Genomic DNA, 17,825 nt, shown 5'->3' with positions numbered 1-17,825 from the left:
CCCCCCCCCCCCCCCCCCCCCCCCCCCCCCCCCCCGCCCCCCCCCCCCCCCCCCCCCCCCCCCCGGGTTAGAGGACGTCGACTTCCTCTTTCAAAACTAACAATGCCTCAGCGGTTAAAGACAAGCCCCGCTTACCGCGTGCTCCTTCCGTTCTTCTTCAGCTGCAGCTTCTTAGTTGGTGACGTCCACCACCTCTTGTACACGGTATACGTGGTTCTCCCAACGCTGTATCATGCGCTACACCAATCGGAACTTAACTATCGGTTCTCTGAGAGTGACATGCTGCCGGCGAGGCTTTTGGTACGGTTGGTCTTGTTGACGGGGGTGTGGTACTAAGAAGCCTACTCTGCCTCTTCCCTTCTTGATAGACTCTATGAGCAGCCCGCGTAGGCTCCTTAATGCCCTATTAGCTACCGTCACTCTAGTACGAACGTATATGTCGTCCTCAGCCCCCCATGTACCACATCTTGAACTACCATGCGTGTGTGATGTCTCATCCTGCCCTACCTACCAGGTTAACAACGATCACGACTCACTGTATTGTCAGTACCTTACCCCTCCATGGAGACGAATGCGTCGGGGTATAAACGTGATGTAGCAGTCATGGTCCATGTAATCTTGTCTGATATTACTCGCGCACCGTCCGCCACTTCTCGGCCCCGTAACTCCAGTCATGCCATACTCAACACCGAAACTGTACAATCATCCAAACATCATCTCATAAATTGCCATTACACATGCCACTCCTTTCCCAAAAGCTCGCACAGCAAGCCGCTTCCATCACCCACGCATCCTATCCAACACATAGTCCATTATACACCACCTCCCTCACTACACAACCTCACCGCCGACCCCCCCTCTTCCCCTTCAGCGGACTCTCCCCCTTTCCACTTTTACAAAACACACAAACAAACACCCTGGGCAACCACTCCTCCTTCAACCCCACGCAACCCATGTGCAGCCACTTAAAGCAAGCCTCGCACTGCACCATCAACGTATCGGCATCATCCACCAATCCGTCACAAACACACCTCGTGCTATCATTACTCTTACTACTGCATTCCGTCGATGGCGTAGTCGTAGTCGTCGGCGAGCCGTTGAAGGAATTAGAGTAGGGGTCGTAAGCGCCGTGCGATTGTAATTGGTAAAGTTGGTTGTGTGATGGAGGAGGATGGGAGGTGGACATATCAGCCGAGGCCTGCGCCCACCGTTGGTTGTGCGCGAGCAGTGTGTTTTGCGATGCGCGTTCTGAACTTGTCAGTCGAAGGCATGGGGACGAGGGAAGCGAGATGGCTATGCTAGCGTACCGATGCGTTGTTGGCGGGCGCCGACGACCTTTTTCAAGGCGCCTAGGGCATCGCCGGGAGAGTCGGGCATGTGTATGTCTTCGGGGTCTCGTTCGCGGAGGCTGGGGCGCTCCATGGCGCTAGAGCGACGGATGGTGTTTTCGGCTGCGGCGGCGGCGGAGCGTCGAGTTGATCGTAGCGTTTCGAACGAGGTCTTAGAGAGGGCGTCGGATGCGAGGCGGGAGGCGGAGACGGAGCGCGCCATCTTGAAGGAGTTGGCGCGTTCGAGCCCGCCGCTGTCTGCTCGGGCGTGTTTCGTCGCTCGACGTTCGGGTTGGGGTATGACGAAGGATGGGTTGCGGCTGACGATTGGAGCTGGCTCATCGTCGTCCGACTCGCTGTCTTGCTCCTCGTACAGTCCGGGATATTGGCGTCGAAGATCTTGCTGCGAAGTCTGCCGTCTATTCCTGGGGGTCTCATCATCTCCAGTGGGTATCGTCTCTGTTCGAGCCGTACCACTCTCGTCGATGATCAGCCGTGTACGGGGTCTTCTAATCTCAGGTATCGCTTTCAGTGATCCGCCACTTTGACGCTTCAGTGGCGATGAGCGGCGGGGAATCGTCGAAGCATTAGCTGGGATTGCTATCCGAGGGTCCATTGCTCTGGTTATTCTCGGCCCACTATCGGTATTGCTTCGTTGCAGCACAGGTCTCGCGTTTTCCGCTGAACCCGACGACGAAGCTGTGTTGCTGCGTGAATGCTGACTCTTAGCCTTCTTCGCCATTGCCCTCTCATTCTCTGCATCCCGTAGTTGTGTCTCATACGGTTGTCTTGACACGTCGAGCATTGGCTGCTGCGGCATGCTTCCAAAGGAACCGGTCATATCGGGATTGGAGAAGCTGAGCAGCATGTTGGGATCGACACCTGCAGCTGTATATACAAAAGAGCCATTTCTTGAGCCGTGTCTCTGCTGTGAGGGTGTATTCGCAAACGACGCTGGCATGGGAGAGGCTTGGAAGCTCTGGAACGCTGGGGTTTGCATCATGTTAGCCGAAGGATGGTTCATCGCTTGCCAGTTCATGTCGTGCTGCGGTCTATGCGGGGTAGGACCGAAGGGGTCTACACCCAGAGGCACATCTAGATCCATTTGCATGCCATCGTTCGCTGGGTCCCAGAACAGCTTCGATTGAGGCATGGGTGGCGCAGACATTGGACCGCCGCTGGGGAACTGCATCATATGTGGAGTGTACTGCAGATCAGCGAAGCCAAACGGTGTCTGATCAAACAGAGCTCCTGAGGATTCCGGCAGTTGGCTGGGCGTCCTGTGCACCACCGTAGCTGGTGTTGCCACCCCATGTCCACTTTGCTGCACACTCCTCCTTGACGAAGCGTCCCTCGTCGGAGGTGGCGTTTGCATCTGCGAAAAGTCCATGCTGACAGGACGAGAGCCGAACTGTCCCTGTGATCCAACCTTCCTCAGCTGATTAGGGCCCGGCGAGGACGACAGCCTTCGGGAGACGTCGACCGGCGGAAGAGGTAGGTTTTGCGGTGCGAAGTGGTTGACATGGAACTCTGGGTCTTCGGGGGTGCGGACGGGTTGGCTGTACGAGCTCGACGGCCGGCCTATGGGCGTCGAGAGTGTGAAGGAAGGAGTCTGCACCGGGGTGTGCTGCCCATTAGGTCGTGGGGTGGCCCAGGCGTCGAGGAAGTGCGAGTGGGGAAACGACTCGGTCTTTGGTGTTTTGAGAGTTCCGTCAGGGAACGTCAGCGACTTGGGAGTGGAGGAAGGACTTGGGAGATGCCAGTCCGTCGATCTAGCACGCGACCCACGTTAGCCTGGGGCACTTGCAGATGCGAGCCGAGACATGAGGAAAACCAAAAGTGAAATCTATCAACAGAACGGGAAGGAGCGGAAGAAGTCTAAAGAAAGGTATTCTTGGGATAGCATGGCAAGGGATGATGGCAACGAGCTCCAAGTGACAACCGTGCGGTGCTGCCTGACCTCTGCCTACCCTAGACCTGGATTGGGACATAGTCTGGTCCGACATGACATGAAGCCAAGGACGGCCGGAGGTATGCAGATGAAGCTCGTTGCACCAGCCGAACGCTACACGTCTTCCAGCACATGGGAAGGTTAAAGAGAGCCGTACCCATATATGTGCTGATCCAAACTCATAGCAAGCCCAATGACACAAAGCCCTGACACAATGTCCTTCCTTCCCGACCATGTAGCAGTAATATAAGACGTCGAGGGTCGTCCACGAGTCGAGGAGGCGTTCGGCGGGGTTGGGTCGACGGGTGGTGAAGACAAAGGCGCCCTGGATGGATTTCTTTGTTGACGGCGGGATGTTCTCGCAAACGCAGGCAGCTAGACGGGAAGCTGTGAGACCTGTTGGGTAGTACACTTGAGCAGCAGCAGGGGATGTGACAGCGTTGTGAGACGTTGTCGAGGCAGGTACCGAGCGAGGGCGTCAGCACAGCGTGGTGGTTGTGAAGAGGCACCTGTTGCTTGCTTTGGGTGACCAGGCACGGCGAAGGTTTCTCACGTACTAGGCAGCTGGTGGGGCCGGGGAAGCTGAAGCTGCAGTTGCAAAGGTAGTAGTTCGGCAAAGATGAAGAATTGATAGTCCCGATCGTGACCCGCAGCTGGCAGCAGCAGCAGCAAGCACTCCGCAACACACTGGCAGCACCGCCTGAGCAGGACCCGGAATGCGGCTAAGGCCAAGTCTCCTGAGGGCTAGGAGGCGTCTAGCTCAGGTACCGAGCCCGCAGGTGCATGGGCCGGCGAGGGCGATATAGCGAGGCTGTCATAATTGGGTGGGCGTGGCAGGGAGGAAGCATGGAAGAGAGGCTCTTTGTCGTCGCCGCAGCCAGCCAGCCAGCACGCACAGCCAGGCGAAGGAAGCCGACGCCTCACCAGCCATGCGCCTAGCAGCGAATGGGGCCAAACATAACGATGAGCTAAGTCGCGAACGGACACGGAACGAACGACACCATGGCTTGGGTGATGCGTGCCGTAAGGATGAGATGGTTGAAAATGACAGGTCCGCGCGCTGAGGTCAACGCATACGTGCCGACGCTAAATCGTCTTTCTGGACCATCCACTCAACGCCCATCCAACCAGCGCTGTCTATCCAGAGCAACCTCCTGAGCCCTACCATCATCTATCCTGGATCTAATAGACAGATGACGCGAGCATTCCACCACCTCCCCTCCGCCTCCCCCACCCACCCATGATGCGTGCCGTAAGGATGAGATGGGTAGAAATGACAGGTCAACGAGGTCAATGCCTAGATGCCGACGCTAATCCGTCTTTCTGGCCCACCAACCAGCGCAGCCCTTTTCCATCAACCTCCTGAGCAAGCGTAAATCATCTACCGCTACCTCTACCAGCTACCATCTACAACATACTAGCACCCGTCCTCGAGCTCCATTCCATCAATCATGCAGCCTGATCACAAATCGTCTATGTATGCACTCCTGAATCCTTACACCCCACAGCGTTTCCGGAATCCCTCCGCGCCGCATGCCGCAAATAAGCAACCAAGAAAAAAAAGTGACTGCCAGCTGGCGAAATGATTAATCTAGCCGTCATCATGCCAAAAAAAACCCACGTACCTGGATAAAAGCTACCCGCTCCCGGCGAATCATGGTCCGAGGGACGCTCTAGATTTTTAGATTTTGTCTGCGGCAGGCAGGGCAGCGGAGAAAGGGCCACGATAGCACTTGCCGCATTTGATGTAGTGGGGAGGAGGCATGCTTTTGGCCCCAGGATAGATGCGTGTTTGTGACCTGCATGAATTGTAGCGAATGTTTGAGTATTGTTTTAATTATTCGTCTGCGTGATAAATGTACATCTACATTGCAACGCAGAATGCCTTGAATCGCGGGGTAGGTTCGCATCCCACCTCGTATCTCAACACCCGCTGCGATTAACATGTGAGCTGGACTTTTCGATAGCCGTTCACGCCAACACTAGCCGCCACCCGTTTCATGCAAGGTACCAATCGTTCTTTCCAAACCGTTCCTCCAGTCAAAAACCCTCTTCAGCCGTCCAATTCCTGCGATTCTAAGGCTGTGATTGGTGAGGAATTCGCGAAACTACTATAGCGTTCCCAAAGTCGAAGGAACGATTGCGCGCGAACCATTCTAAGCTGATCTTCACACGATACTCACCTGCTCTTCCAAGCAAGCGCAGCGCCACCTCCACATCGTTCGCGAGGAGGGGAAGTTCAGGAGATAAGACAGTGGAGTTTATCGGTTCGTCCGGTGGTGCTAGGTCTATTGGTTGAGGGTTGTTGAGGTATGATCTAGGAGGGGGGAGGGTGGACGGGTGAGGGGTCTAGGCGAGATGAGTGGCTTGGTGGGGTGTACGTCATAGTATAGATAGGTTACTGTCCACGGGTTCCGCGCGCGAATATCTTTGGAGTCTGATGCTACAGTCTATATTCAAAATTTTGCCAAGTGTATAAAAACGTGAGCACGATGCAGTTGACAGTCTGAATTCATACCAGGACAAGCAACAAGTGATCAGAGAGATATACTCAGTGTTTACAGCGTAATGGGGCATCTCAGATCCAAAATCAACTCTCGTCTTTGGATCTGAGATACCCCTATAACGCTGTAAACACTAAATCCTAGAGAACTATATACACGTGGAAAGAAAAGAATCCTCCAACTCACTCCCCTGCATTACCTAAGAAAACCCCTCCTACTAAACTCATCAAACGTTTCTCGCTGGTACGAAAGATCACTAACAGCACTTCCCGCACCCTCCCCACCCTCCCCATGTATCGGTCCTGATATCTCCGACACCCCATCATCCGGGTCATCAAAAGGACTCCGCTCGATAAGATGCGCCTGAGAACCAAACCCGCCCACCCCCTCTCTCAAGCTACTTTGCCTAGAATTCGTTGTAAAGCTAGGCGGCCCAGCACTCCTTAAACTCCCTCTCTCTGTCGTAAAACTCGGCGGGCCCCCACCACTCCAACGTCCACTCGCCCTCTCCGAGACAAAACTCGGCGGCGGCAAACTACACGGCCGATACGGCGGCGGCGGCTCACTCAAACTACTATTGTCGCCGAAGGGATCTTCGATCGGCCTCAGTGTGTTGGAAGACACAGAGACCATATCTGAGGTATCCATGCCGGTCAGGTAGGCGCCGTTGGAGTTGGAGTGGGAGATGGGGCCGAGGATGATGGGGTGGAAGGCGCTGGGTGTGGATGTTGGGGGGAGGAGGTGGGAGTTACGTTGGTGTTGTGATATGGAGGGGATTGGGGGGAGGACTGGGGGAGGATGGGGTGGTGGTGCGATGTACGGTTGTACATGTTCGTTCCCATGGTGTTGTTGTGATGTCTGTGATGGAGTCGTCATTTTCATCTCTTGGACTTCGCGCTCGGTGGCTAGAGCAGCGGCGCGCCGTCTCTTTCGTTTGCGCACGCAGAGGAAGATCACGCTGGCCATGATTGCGAGGACGACAATGGGGATGATGGCTGCGGCGGCGTAGATGGGCGTGTTGTTCGTGTGTTTCTCAGGTAGCGGTAAGGTTGCGCCAGGAAAGATGTTTGTTGGGGATGGTGGTCCGGAGGGATCGGGCGAAAACGTTGTTGCTGATGTTTTCCATGGTGAGGTTGTGGGCAAGTGGTCGGCATATGGTGTTGTTGCAGAAGCGGAGGACTGCCAGTCTTGAGTCGATAGGGTGGGTCCATATGGAGGAGGAGGCCAGGGACGATTCGACGGATACCCAGGGGGTCTTTCGTTTGGTAGAACAGGTTTGGGAGGCGGCGAGGGTTGGCTGAAGAGTTCGGAGTTCCATGCACTGTTCGTTACTGAGAACTGGGTGATCGACGGCATCGCAGTATTCGATGTTGGTTCGACCGATGGAACAGCAGTTGGAATAACGACTGGAACCAGAGAAACCGTTATCTCATCATCGCTTTCAGTTTCCGTGGGCCAGGGCGGCCCTCTGTCATCTTCATCTTCGTCCCATTCCTCTTTCCTAGGCGGAGCCATTGCGGCTGGACGAACCGCTGACGCGAGCAACTAGCTGTGTATGGACGAGCCGCAGTGGTGTGTTGGGACGACACCAGTAAGGAGACAGGAATCAGACGGAGATGCCTGACACCTAGTTATGACCGAGGCGGGGAGCTGGAATGTGGTGGTGGTGATGCTCCACTTTCTGACCAGTGATGGGAGATGCGGGGCCGAGAACGGGTTTTGGGCGTGACCTTCCAAGGCTGGTAGTCCAATCGATGACGCGAAAACGGCACACTATGTATCCCTAGGCAGTGAGTCGTTTCTTCTGTTGGACTCCTAGGCTGGGAGGATTGATTGGCGTCTTGTTGGTCTTGAAAGGCAATGCAAAGTGGACACGGAGAGGGGAGGGCAATCCTTTGCGAAGTGGCCGCCCGGCTGGGGTGGCGCAGACATGTTACCCGTTGTCTGGCAACATGTGTGCGATGCAAGCTGTCAAGCCAACAGAATCAAAGTCCGAAGGGCCGGCTGCAAAGAATCGGCGCGGTTGGCTACATGCTGGGATGCTGGGGAGAGACGGACTCAGCCTCGACGCCTATAAGACGAACAAACCCCACCTGCTCGGGAGGGGGTAAATTTAGCCTGGCTAATGTCTAGCCGTCGATCTAACAAAGCTTAGTATGATGCAATCGTATCTGCGCGCTGAGCACAGTCTGACAGCGTTTGTTCGTTATATTGCCTGGAATGCTGCTTTCATACTCATGGTGTCTTCGTTGTGGTGACGGGAAGTCGAACAAACAATCGCAAGGATAGGCCGGCGCATCCGACTGAGCTGGTATGCAGATCCTTTGGAGTGCCCGTATCGTGGTGGGTGATTGGATGGGAGTAGGGCCGGGACGATAGAGCTGACTGTGACAGGCTATAGCTGCAGTTGTTCGTCCTGGATGTTGCAAGTGGGTACCGTTGAGGCATGGTATCACGATAAACTCCCCTCAGCTGCAGCTAGCGAACGTGAAACACGGAACTAAGCCATGCATTGCAGCTGCAGTGCGGGAGGTTCTCAAGTCCGGGTGTTGTGAGTCTCCGCTGAGCACGTGTGGCGCCTGCTGACGGGCGGCCTCGAATCTTTCTACACGACAAACACATGGAGCGTTTCCACGCAGACTCCGCATTCACAGCACCGTCATGCGGCATTCAATGTCCCGATGGAACTCTGCTGCGAGATGTCAGCCAGTCCCAGGGCATTAGTCCGACCGACGTGCCGGCTTGCGCTGACATGTGCTAAAGGCCCGCTTGGCTGATGATCTCATCGGCCCGCACGCGTCGGTTCCGCTATCCGCTGGCATTCACGACGCCAACGCTTAACCCCAGACTCCTCCGCTAACACGGCATGGACAAATTCAAGAGCGTCGCCAAAGGAGGCTGGCATCCCGAAAAGAGTCGCACTAACAGTGGGAGCGGTGGAGGCGGAGCGAGCGACTCGAAACTTACACAGGTGGTATGTAAGCCTGTCTTGCTCCTTATCGACCGTCAACTAACGGTGTGTAGAAAGGATGGGTTGGAAAGGCACAGGGTAAAGACCCCCATGCAGAAGCCGCCCGCGATCACCAGTCAGCACCACTGTCATCCCTGAAAGACCCCTCGCAGTTTGCGCCGCCGCCCAAGAGACTCGACTACAGCGGCGGTTCGGCAGCATCTGCACCATCCGGACCGTCGTCTGCGCCTGCTGGGTCGGCAAAGCAAAGACTGCAGGAGCGAGAAGAGGCTCGCAGGAGGGAGGAGGAAGAAGCAAACAGACCAGCCCCAGGGCCATACCGACCCGACACGACAGGGTTGAGCACAGCGCATCTGCCCAAGCCTCCTGCGTTCAGACCTGGCGCTGCGACACCACCGACTGCAGGTGCCGCCAAACCAAAGCCCAGCCTGCCCCCACGGCCTCCACTACCACCGCGCCAGAACTCGAACCCCGATGAATTCGCACCGGCTCCTCCACCTACCTATAATGAGGCGACACAAGAGGCAAGACCTGAGCAGGGAGTGCTGAACCAAGGTGCTCTGGGTCGCCTGGGTCAAGCAGGTGTCTCGGTGTCGGGCTTTGGTATCGGACGGACAGCTTCTCCTCCAGTACCGCCTCGCGCAAACCCATCACCGCCCGTCCCACCGCGACAGAACTCAAGCTCGAGGGCTGTCCTACCACCTCCCGCCCCGCCTAGTCGTGGCTCGCAAATGAACGAGTTGCAGAGTAGGTTCGCAAGTATGTCTGGGCCAAAATCACCAGCAGCTCCCCCAGCCACTGGCACGTCGTGGGCAGACAAGCAGGCAGCACTGCGGACCGCCAGCAGTCTACGCGATGACCCATCCAAGGTATCAGCTTCAGACTTGAAAGGAGCTGCATCGACTGCCAACAACTTCCAGCAGCGGCATGGAGATCAGGTCGCGTCTGGGTGGAAGTCGGCCAACTCTATAAACCAAAAGTACGGCATTGCTGGCAAGATGAACAACCTCGCATCGTCGAGTGCATCGCCAGGCCCAGCGCAGTCGTCGTCGCAAAGTAGTGCGGGAGGCCTAGGAAAAAAGGCACCGCCTCCGCCACCGCCCAAGAAGAAGGAATTGAGCGACGGCTCGGGTGAACCACCGCCGATTCCTCTGAGTAGCAAGCCGAAGTTTTGAGCGTATCTATCTTAGTCTACCCATAATCCAGAGATACCAGCTTGAATATTACCAGTGCATCTCCCACTATGATATGAAACCTGTTCCCCAGATGTGGCTGCGGCACGTCACCCTGCCTCTTCCCAGTTACGGCGTCGGTGGCTTTTGCTCCCAGATTTGCGCTTAGCCGGACCCTCAACAGGTTCACAGCATCCTTGCAGAAATTTTGCAGCATGCATCTCTACAATCGCACAACGCAAGATGACGACCGCCTTTTCGTCGACAAGACGGGATGTATATTCGTGTTACCCCATGGCGTTAGACTTGCGAGCAGATGTAAATTCTAGATAAACTTCAAGAGGGTCTTGTCGAGGCGGGTGTCCAGTGGGAGGTGGTGATTATTCGCCTCGGTAGCTGGTCGCGACGCCATTGGCCCGTCACGCTCAGCATAACCAAGAGGGACGTCCAGAAGCCTTTGCCTGCTGCTTCTAGCTCCTTGTCCGACGCACCGTTACTGCATGCGTCCTCGCTCCGGGCATATCTGTGCACTTAATTCTACGATATAACCTGTGCGCCTTGCCCTGGGTTCGTGCGTGTACCCCGAGCAATACACCTAGTACACGTAGGTGGTATCGCGTGCGTAGCGAGAAACGAATAACAACAACACCACCTCTATCGCAGCTTTGCGCCGACGATAGGCACGCCCAGAGCTCCGAGGGCCGATTCCCGCGATAAAGTTTAGCACAACCGTTGGGCATTGACCTCATCGGACCACAGAAAAACCCCAGCGGCCCCCAGACCCTCTGCCTCTGCCGCACCCTGTTTGCGCCTGCCTGGCCAACACCTTCACCTCACCCACCACCCGCCCATTGAGTGCTGCCACCACCTGCCCCTCCACCCGCGCATCGTCTCCCGCCGCCACGCCCACCATGTCCGGCGCAGGCCCTTCCCTACACCCCGGCGACTGGCCGTCGAGGGCTGTCCTCCAGTTCCCTCCCGATGCCGCGCCCTCGCCCATTCCGCCGCCATGGTCGGGCGAGTCGACCTTCCAGAACCCCTTCCCCATCCCCGAAGACATCTACCAGGGCGCGCTGTCGTACAAGGTCCCGCTGACCATCGCCTCCGTCTACTTCGTAGCCGTGACGTACGTCAACTGGTACAACCGCCAGCACGGCAACAAGCCGTGGAGGATCGCCAAAACCCGCCCCTTCTACGCCTTTGTCATCTTCCACAATGTCTTCCTCGCCGTCTACTCGGCCGTGACGTGCGTGGCCATGATCCGCTGCCTCAAGCACTCGTTCCCCCACTACAGCGAGCCCAACGCCGTTGTCGGCACCATCGACGCCCTCTGCAAGATCCACGGCCCCCGCGGCCTGGGCGACGCCGTCACCTACAGCAACGTCAACGACAGCTGGAGCAGCCTCAACTCCAAGGTTCAGATCGGCTCCAACGGCCTGCCCGACACCACCGACGTTGGCAGGATCTGGAACGAGGGTCTTGCTTTCTGGGGCTGGTGGTTCTACCTCTCCAAGTTCTACGAGGTCCTTGACACGGCCATTATTCTCGCAAAGGGCAAGCGCAGCACTACCCTCCAGAAATACCACCATGCCGGCGCTATGTTGTCCATGTGGGCTGGTATGCGCTTCATGTCACCTCCTATCTGGATGTTTGCCACGGTCAACTCTGGAATCCACGCCATGATGGTAAGCAGCTTTTCTCCAAGCAAATGGCGCCCACTAACGTTTTTCAGTACACCTACTACACTGTCTCCGCGCTCGGCTACCGCGTCCCCAACATCGTCAAGCGAACTCTGACCACCCTCCAAATCACCCAGTTCCTCGTCGGATCCGCCTTCGCCGCTATCCACCTCTTCATCTCCTACACCGTCCCCGTTTCGGTCGCATACAAGGTTGCTGAGAAGGTCGCGCCCAAGGTGGTCTCGTCGAGCGTCTCATCCGCAGTTGCATCCGCTACTGAGTCGGTTGCCGAAGCTCTCCCCACCGTGACTGGTGTTGCTGTGGCCTTCCTGAGGAAGCTCATCTACCGCGCCGCTGGCGATGAAGGTCTCGCAGAGAACATCCCCGTCCCTGGCCAGCCCATCCCCGTTCGCCAGCCCCAGCAAGTCATTGCCGGAGAGCCTGCCCCCACCCACAACGCAGTACACGACTTCTTCCACCCCCACGAGACAGTCGAGAGGACCTTCTACCGCACCGAGTACCAGACCGTCCCCTGCGTCGATACCTCGGGCCAAGCCTTTGCCATCTACGTCAACCTGATCTACCTCGCCCCGCTGACCATCCTCTTCATGCGCTTCTTCTTCAAGTCGTACCTCCGCCGCTCCACCCCCAACTCCAAGCAGAACTTCAAGCACCGCACCATCTCCGACGCCGCCGGCGACGCCAGCCGCAACGTAGAACGCGAACTCGACTCTCTCGACAAATCCGCCGAAGACGCCATCTCCTCAGGCGTGAACCGCGCTAGAGACGCCGTCCGCGGAAGGAAGCCCGCAAACGGCCACATCAAAGACGAGCGCAAAGGCAGCATGTCCCCCGCCAACCAAAAGTTCCTCGAAAACGTAAACCGCCGCGTTAGCCAGAAACTGCAGGAACTTGACGAGGGCGCCGATGCGACCAGCAAGAAGGCCAGGCAGATTGCTAAGGAGCTTGTTGGAAAGGCTGAGGCTGCCGGCGAGAAGGTCGAGCAGGCGTACGAGGATAACGAGGAGGATGTCAAGGAGAAGGAGAAGGAGAATGCGAATGGTAACAAGGAGAAGATGGACCGGAACCGTAGTCCGAGCAAGTTGCCGCTTAAGCAGCAAAACAAGAAGAATGGCCCGAGTGACGAGCAGGTCGCTAAGCCGGAGAAGGAGGCTGAGCCTAAGGATCTGAAGAATACGCTTGGGGAGAAGGACGGTAAGGGTCTTTTCTAGATGAAGCAGAAATGTTTCATCTAGGTTGGCCCAGTGCACCAAAGCCACAACACAGGCTCATTCCTGTGTAAAGCAGCATGCCGACTTCGGTCTCCACGCTGTCTCTCTCCTGCCCCTAGGGCTGGAAAGCAAATTTTCCTAGGCGCTCTCTGTTATAGATCGCGAGATATCCGGTCACATATGTATCTTTATCTTGCTGCTTTGAGGGAATTGATGTTCAGTCGGACCGTTTCTACACAACTAAAAGCGGGGAGGGAAGGTATATCCAAATGTACGAGAGATGATGGAACTGGAAGGAAGGGAAAGGATAGGAAGGATTGGAATGGGTGGCGTAGGCTATGGAATCTAAATTTCATTTATTTCTTCACAACCTCATGCTCTGATGGTGCTCATGCCCAAGTAAATCTTATGAATGCGCATTGCCTTGTTGCCGCTCATTCCAGCTTTCAAGCTTGTGGTCTGAGAAAACTTGCTGACCGAAGGCACAGCTATGAGATTCACATTCTATCTATTTCTTTGATGCACTTCATGCTTGGTACTTTAACGTTGTTCCCTTCCGAGTAAAGATTGTAAAGGCATTAAAGGCTGTGACGCGTATTCCACACCAGACTGCTCTACCCGCTCTTCAAACTTTCCAAGCTATTGTTTGGTGGGACCGACTGACTAACTGACCAGCGAAACCACTCGTTGGTTCGTTCAACGATAGCTGAATTTTATCTGATACCCCCGGGTAGGTGGGGGAGGCGGAGGGGAGGAGGTGGGGAGGAGGTGGATTTCATATTTCCCTGAAATTGTACAAGTGTTCTCGCTTTCTAACTAGGTTTTGTTTCTTTATCAGCGAATACTTCCCTCTCCCATCCCTCCTCCACCACTACGCATACTCATCCCCATAACCCCACCCCCCAACTCCAAAACCTCCTCCCTCCTTTTCCTCTCCTTCTTCTCCCTCTTAACCATCTCCTGCAATCCACTTCCTTCTATCCTCGCCGTAACGCCCCTATGTCCCTGCCCCCCACCACCCCCTCCCCCTCTCCCCCCATCCTCATCGTTCCGCGCAAAAATCTGCAACCCCCTCAAATGCGTATCCTTTCCATTCTGATGATTCTCCAAAATCTTAATCTGGACCAGATGCGCTCGCAGCACAGGTAGCTTTGGTGTTGAGAAGGTATTTGAGGGTGCGGGGCGGGGAGCGGGGTTCGGTGAGAGGGAGGCGAAAGGGGCGCGAGGGTGAGAGCGCGGGTAGGTTTGCGGTTGTGTTTGAGGAGGGATAGGCGTTGATGGTGGATGGTTCTGGGTCGGTGTGATGGAGGGGTTTGGGTGGAGGTTTGCGCGGCGGGTGCGTGTGCGGGTGCCTGGTGGAGGGGGTTGTGACTGTTGGGTGGGTTGGGGTGTGTCGTAGGAAGGATACGGAGGTATAGGCGTGTCTTGCTGTCCTGGAGTTTGCATATCCAGATCCCCTCCCTGACCTGGCGCCGCATTTTCGGAATCAGAAGATGCGTCGTTGCCTCTCCTCCCGCCGTTCATGTGCAAGGCGTCTGTGAGGAGACGTTGGGGCCGTTCGCCTGCGTTCCCTCCTCCATCACCTTCTTCATCGTCGTCGTCACCACCCTCATCATCACTATCCGGATCTCCTACCCCCGAGAAATCAGCCCAGATCCATCCCCTCGGACTCTCCAATCGCATCTCGCCCCATTCCTGGAGGTCGTTCAGCCCGCTGCCAGCGAGGAAGATGATCTTCGTGGGCGTATAACTCTCGTCTTGTTCAAAGTCGAGATACAGTCTCAATCCCACAATACGGACGAGTTTGAAGAAGTGGATGTTGAGATAGTGAGGCTGTGGTCCATCGGATTGCCAAAAGAGGTTCGTATTCGGATGCCGCAGTTGGGGAATCGAACAGCCTGGTTTGGAGGAGGAGACGGTCCAAGATGCTAGGGTGGAGATTTCGCGGAGGTAAGGTGGTGGGGGATCGAGGTTGGGTAGACTATCTGAGGGGAGGTTTGGGGATGCGAGACCATCTTCTGAACCGAGTTCTTCGTCGCCTTCGTCGTCTTCTTCTTGGTCTTCTTCATCGCCTTCGAGGCCGATTAGGTCGTCGCCAAGGGTTTCGTCGTCGTCGGCGGCGTCGAGATCCTGCTCTTCTTCTTCTTCGACATCTTGGCGACCGTCTAGTTCTGCGTCGCTGGACGTGTCTTGGGCTTCTGGTGGTGAGGGCGGGGGCATACGATGTGTGTGTGCTTGGCTTCCTCGTCGGCGAAGTGAAGGCGGCATGCTGATCTTCGCTTCCTCAAGTGCTGTAAAGGGACGCTAGATTGACGTCACGGGATGCAGGATGCAAGCTTCGGGGGAGCGTGACTAGGGCCCGTGGCGACAGCAAGCAGGGGTGAAGCGTGTCTGAAAAGGGTCTGGAGTGTGCTGTATGGCTGCCCTGACCGGACACCTCAGGCAGCTTCCGTGCAAACCTTCGTTCCCAAGTCGCGACTACTCCCGCACCTATCGTCTGTCTAGGCTCGCCTCGGTCCACGGGTATCTGGTTTTTGGGATCGTGGCGTCCCTGGCTAAGGCGAATGTGGCAGACCGTGCGGACAAGTGTTGATCACTCACGTGCATGCGAGCCAGGTACCCAACCGGACGCGAACAGTGCGAACCCAACTTCAGTGTCGATATATTGATGGAGGCGATACTCTCCGGTATCCAGGCCTTCTTTGGTGGCCGATGTAGTTTCTTTTTCTGCGGTTCGCCTCGTGCTGCTTTCTCCGCCAGGGTCATGTTTGCTTGTTTGCGATGGAAGCAGGACTGGAACTGGAAATCTGAAGGTCCAAGCGCCAGGGAGATCACCAATCCCGAGGTCCCTCTCCCTTTCAGACCCACCCTGTGCCTGACACTACCCTCAACGCCCCCCCACCGACTCCCCCGCACGCATACTGTATGTTTCGCGTCCGCTTATAATCGTCTGCCTGCATACTTGCCATGCATATACTCCTGTACCAGTGTCGGAGAAGACCCCGTAGAGCCCAACATGGGGCGGCAGCGCTAGCCAGCGTCCCCGCAGCGCCGCCGTCTACACTACGAGTAACGATAGCTCAAGGTTCGGATTCGCCTCAGCCGTCAGATTAGAGTTTTGGATGCAGCTCCAGAGCTCCTCACAGGATGGAGAAGGCCGCCGGTGGGCAATAGTCTACTGGGAACTTGATAGACTGGCTGGGCCGCTGTGCATGCTACTACAAGCCATAGTCAACCAAACTCGACTCAACATAATGATGCGGGATACTAAACCGGTTCTTCCCTTCGATGCAGGTCCCGCCGTTTCTTGTTGTATCTTTCTCATGAACGACCATACGTTGCTCTCTTCGAGCAACACGCTACTCTCGTTTGATACCACTGCGCAACTTTGCTTTTCATCAGCTTGACACTTGGTCGTGCTCTCGACATCGACACCATGACGCACAGCTCAGCCGACCTGGCGATGGCCGCCGAACAGCAACAACGGATTACCATTGCCTTCCTGGTTGTATCCTGGATCTTCATCCTACTCAGGATATGGACTCGCACATGTATTATCCGTAGTTTTGGCTGGGATGATGCGGTCATGCTACTTGCCGGTGTAGGTTTCTGTCACCACTGCCAAGTGATCATTAACTAACATTAGCAGTTGACGTTCACTTTGTTCTGCGGATCAGTTTGGTTGGTTGAAGCATCTGGTGGAACCAGCGAGATCACCAGCGCGGACGAGTTGCAGAAGGTGACAAAAGTAAGTATTCTGATCCTGTCCTTGCGAACCATACTAACCGTTGCAGTGGGTTATTGTGAGAGAAACCGGATATCTCATGGCCATCATGCTGGTCAAGATTTCTCTGGCTATCTTCTTCTCCCGCATCGTCGTCAGGCGCAGTCACTTCATCATCATCTACGTGACCGTCGCTGCCAACATTGTGTCATCGATGTCTGCATTCTTCTACGTCATCTTCCGATGCGGACCCAACTTGGAGAAGTACGCAGTCAACGAGATCATCGGTCGCTGCCAATCGCGGCAGGTCGACTATTTCTTTGCCTATCAACAAGGTATGTGGCGCGAATGAATTATTTACACGCAAGCTTACGAAGTACTCCACAGCGACCTTTAGTACATTGACAGACGTCGTCTTCTTCTTATTACCCATCCCCATTCTATGGTACGCCAACATGGATCTGCGGCACAAATTCTCCGTCGGCTTTATCCTATCCCTCGCAGCTCTGTACGTCTCGACTAAAGCCACTCTCAAACCGCTCTACTAACATATCACAGTGGCTGCATCTGCTCCGGAATCCGCTTCCCTTACATAACCGGTCTAACAGAACTCGAAGACTTCTTCTGGGACGTGACCAACGTGTCCATATGGAGTACCGTCGAATGCGGCACATGCATCATCGTCGGCTGCATGGCAACCCTCCGCCCACTCATGAAAATGGGAATCTCAAGAGCACGCGACATGACCACCAGGGACGGAAGCAGGAGCGGCACAATGAAGAGCACGCGAGCATCTCCACGAACAACGAACCACTCCCTGTCCCAACTCAACTTGCATGCAACGCCGCAGAACAACCTCCTACTCGCGGAGCTGGGCATACAATACACCGGCATCGAAAAGAAGGCTTCTTCATCACCAAAACTGGAATCGATGTACGAAGCAAAGACTATAACGCGCCCAAACACCGCGGCAACACCCCTCCCGTCAGACATGGGCTACACGAAACGCAGCAGCGCTGACCCTATCCTCACTCGCACCTCGTCCGACGCAACAGACCTCCCTTTATGGAAGGCGCCGGAGGAGAAGAAACCACGCCAACCGTCGCGTCTCAGCCTCAGCCGCGCATTACTACACCGCAGCCGGCCCACGAGCGAAGATGTGAACTATGCTGGACCCTTGTCCGATCCCATTTCGCCGCCGCCGAGATATATGGACGCAGGGGACGCGGTTTGAGCATCTCGAAACCGAACGCGAGCTGAACAT

General features: G+C 55.8%; 6 protein-coding genes across 6 annotated transcripts; 4 read left to right on the top strand and 2 right to left on the bottom strand.

The window, feature by feature from the left end:
* Positions 1 to 1,293: 1,293 nt before the first annotated feature.
* On the bottom strand, positions 1,294 to 3,334 carry J4E92_011031 (uncharacterized protein; the record flags this gene model as incomplete). The annotated part of the gene is made up of 2 exons (XM_051502364.1): positions 1,294 to 3,018; positions 3,299 to 3,334. 2 exons carry the CDS (start codon positions 3,332 to 3,334, stop codon positions 1,294 to 1,296), a joined length of 1,761 nt encoding a protein of 586 aa, XP_051347434.1.
* Positions 3,335 to 8,649: 5,315 nt separating this feature from the next.
* Positions 8,650 to 9,929, top strand: J4E92_011030 (uncharacterized protein; the record flags this gene model as incomplete). The annotated part of the gene is made up of 2 exons (XM_051502363.1): positions 8,650 to 8,757; positions 8,808 to 9,929. The coding sequence occupies 2 exons, from the start codon at positions 8,650 to 8,652 to the stop codon at positions 9,927 to 9,929; spliced, it is 1,230 nt and encodes a 409-aa protein (XP_051347433.1).
* Positions 9,930 to 10,837: 908 nt separating this feature from the next.
* J4E92_011029 (uncharacterized protein) lies at positions 10,838 to 12,837 on the top strand (the record flags this gene model as incomplete). The annotated part of the gene is made up of 2 exons (XM_051502362.1): positions 10,838 to 11,611; positions 11,659 to 12,837. The coding sequence occupies 2 exons, from the start codon at positions 10,838 to 10,840 to the stop codon at positions 12,835 to 12,837; spliced, it is 1,953 nt and encodes a 650-aa protein (XP_051347432.1).
* Positions 12,838 to 13,671: 834 nt separating this feature from the next.
* J4E92_011028 (uncharacterized protein) lies at positions 13,672 to 15,444 on the bottom strand (the record flags this gene model as incomplete). The annotated part of the gene is made up of 2 exons (XM_051502361.1): positions 13,672 to 15,141; positions 15,439 to 15,444. 2 exons carry the CDS (start codon positions 15,442 to 15,444, stop codon positions 13,672 to 13,674), a joined length of 1,476 nt encoding a protein of 491 aa, XP_051347431.1.
* Positions 15,445 to 16,273: 829 nt separating this feature from the next.
* Positions 16,274 to 16,913, top strand: J4E92_011027 (uncharacterized protein; the record flags this gene model as incomplete). The annotated part of the gene is made up of 3 exons (XM_051502360.1): positions 16,274 to 16,438; positions 16,487 to 16,585; positions 16,632 to 16,913. 3 exons carry the CDS (start codon positions 16,274 to 16,276, stop codon positions 16,911 to 16,913), a joined length of 546 nt encoding a protein of 181 aa, XP_051347430.1.
* A 103-nt stretch (positions 16,914 to 17,016) lies between these two features.
* J4E92_011026 (uncharacterized protein) lies at positions 17,017 to 17,795 on the top strand (the record flags this gene model as incomplete). The annotated part of the gene is made up of 2 exons (XM_051502359.1): positions 17,017 to 17,069; positions 17,120 to 17,795. The coding sequence occupies 2 exons, from the start codon at positions 17,017 to 17,019 to the stop codon at positions 17,793 to 17,795; spliced, it is 729 nt and encodes a 242-aa protein (XP_051347429.1).
* Positions 17,796 to 17,825: the final 30 nt, after the last annotated feature.

This window comes from Alternaria infectoria (assembly GCF_024043175.1).
Source record: "Alternaria infectoria strain BMP 0036 chromosome Unknown scaffold_52, whole genome shotgun sequence".
NCBI lineage: Eukaryota > Fungi > Ascomycota > Dothideomycetes > Pleosporales > Pleosporaceae > Alternaria > Alternaria infectoria.
This window is presented reverse-complemented; position numbering and strand designations above follow the sequence as displayed.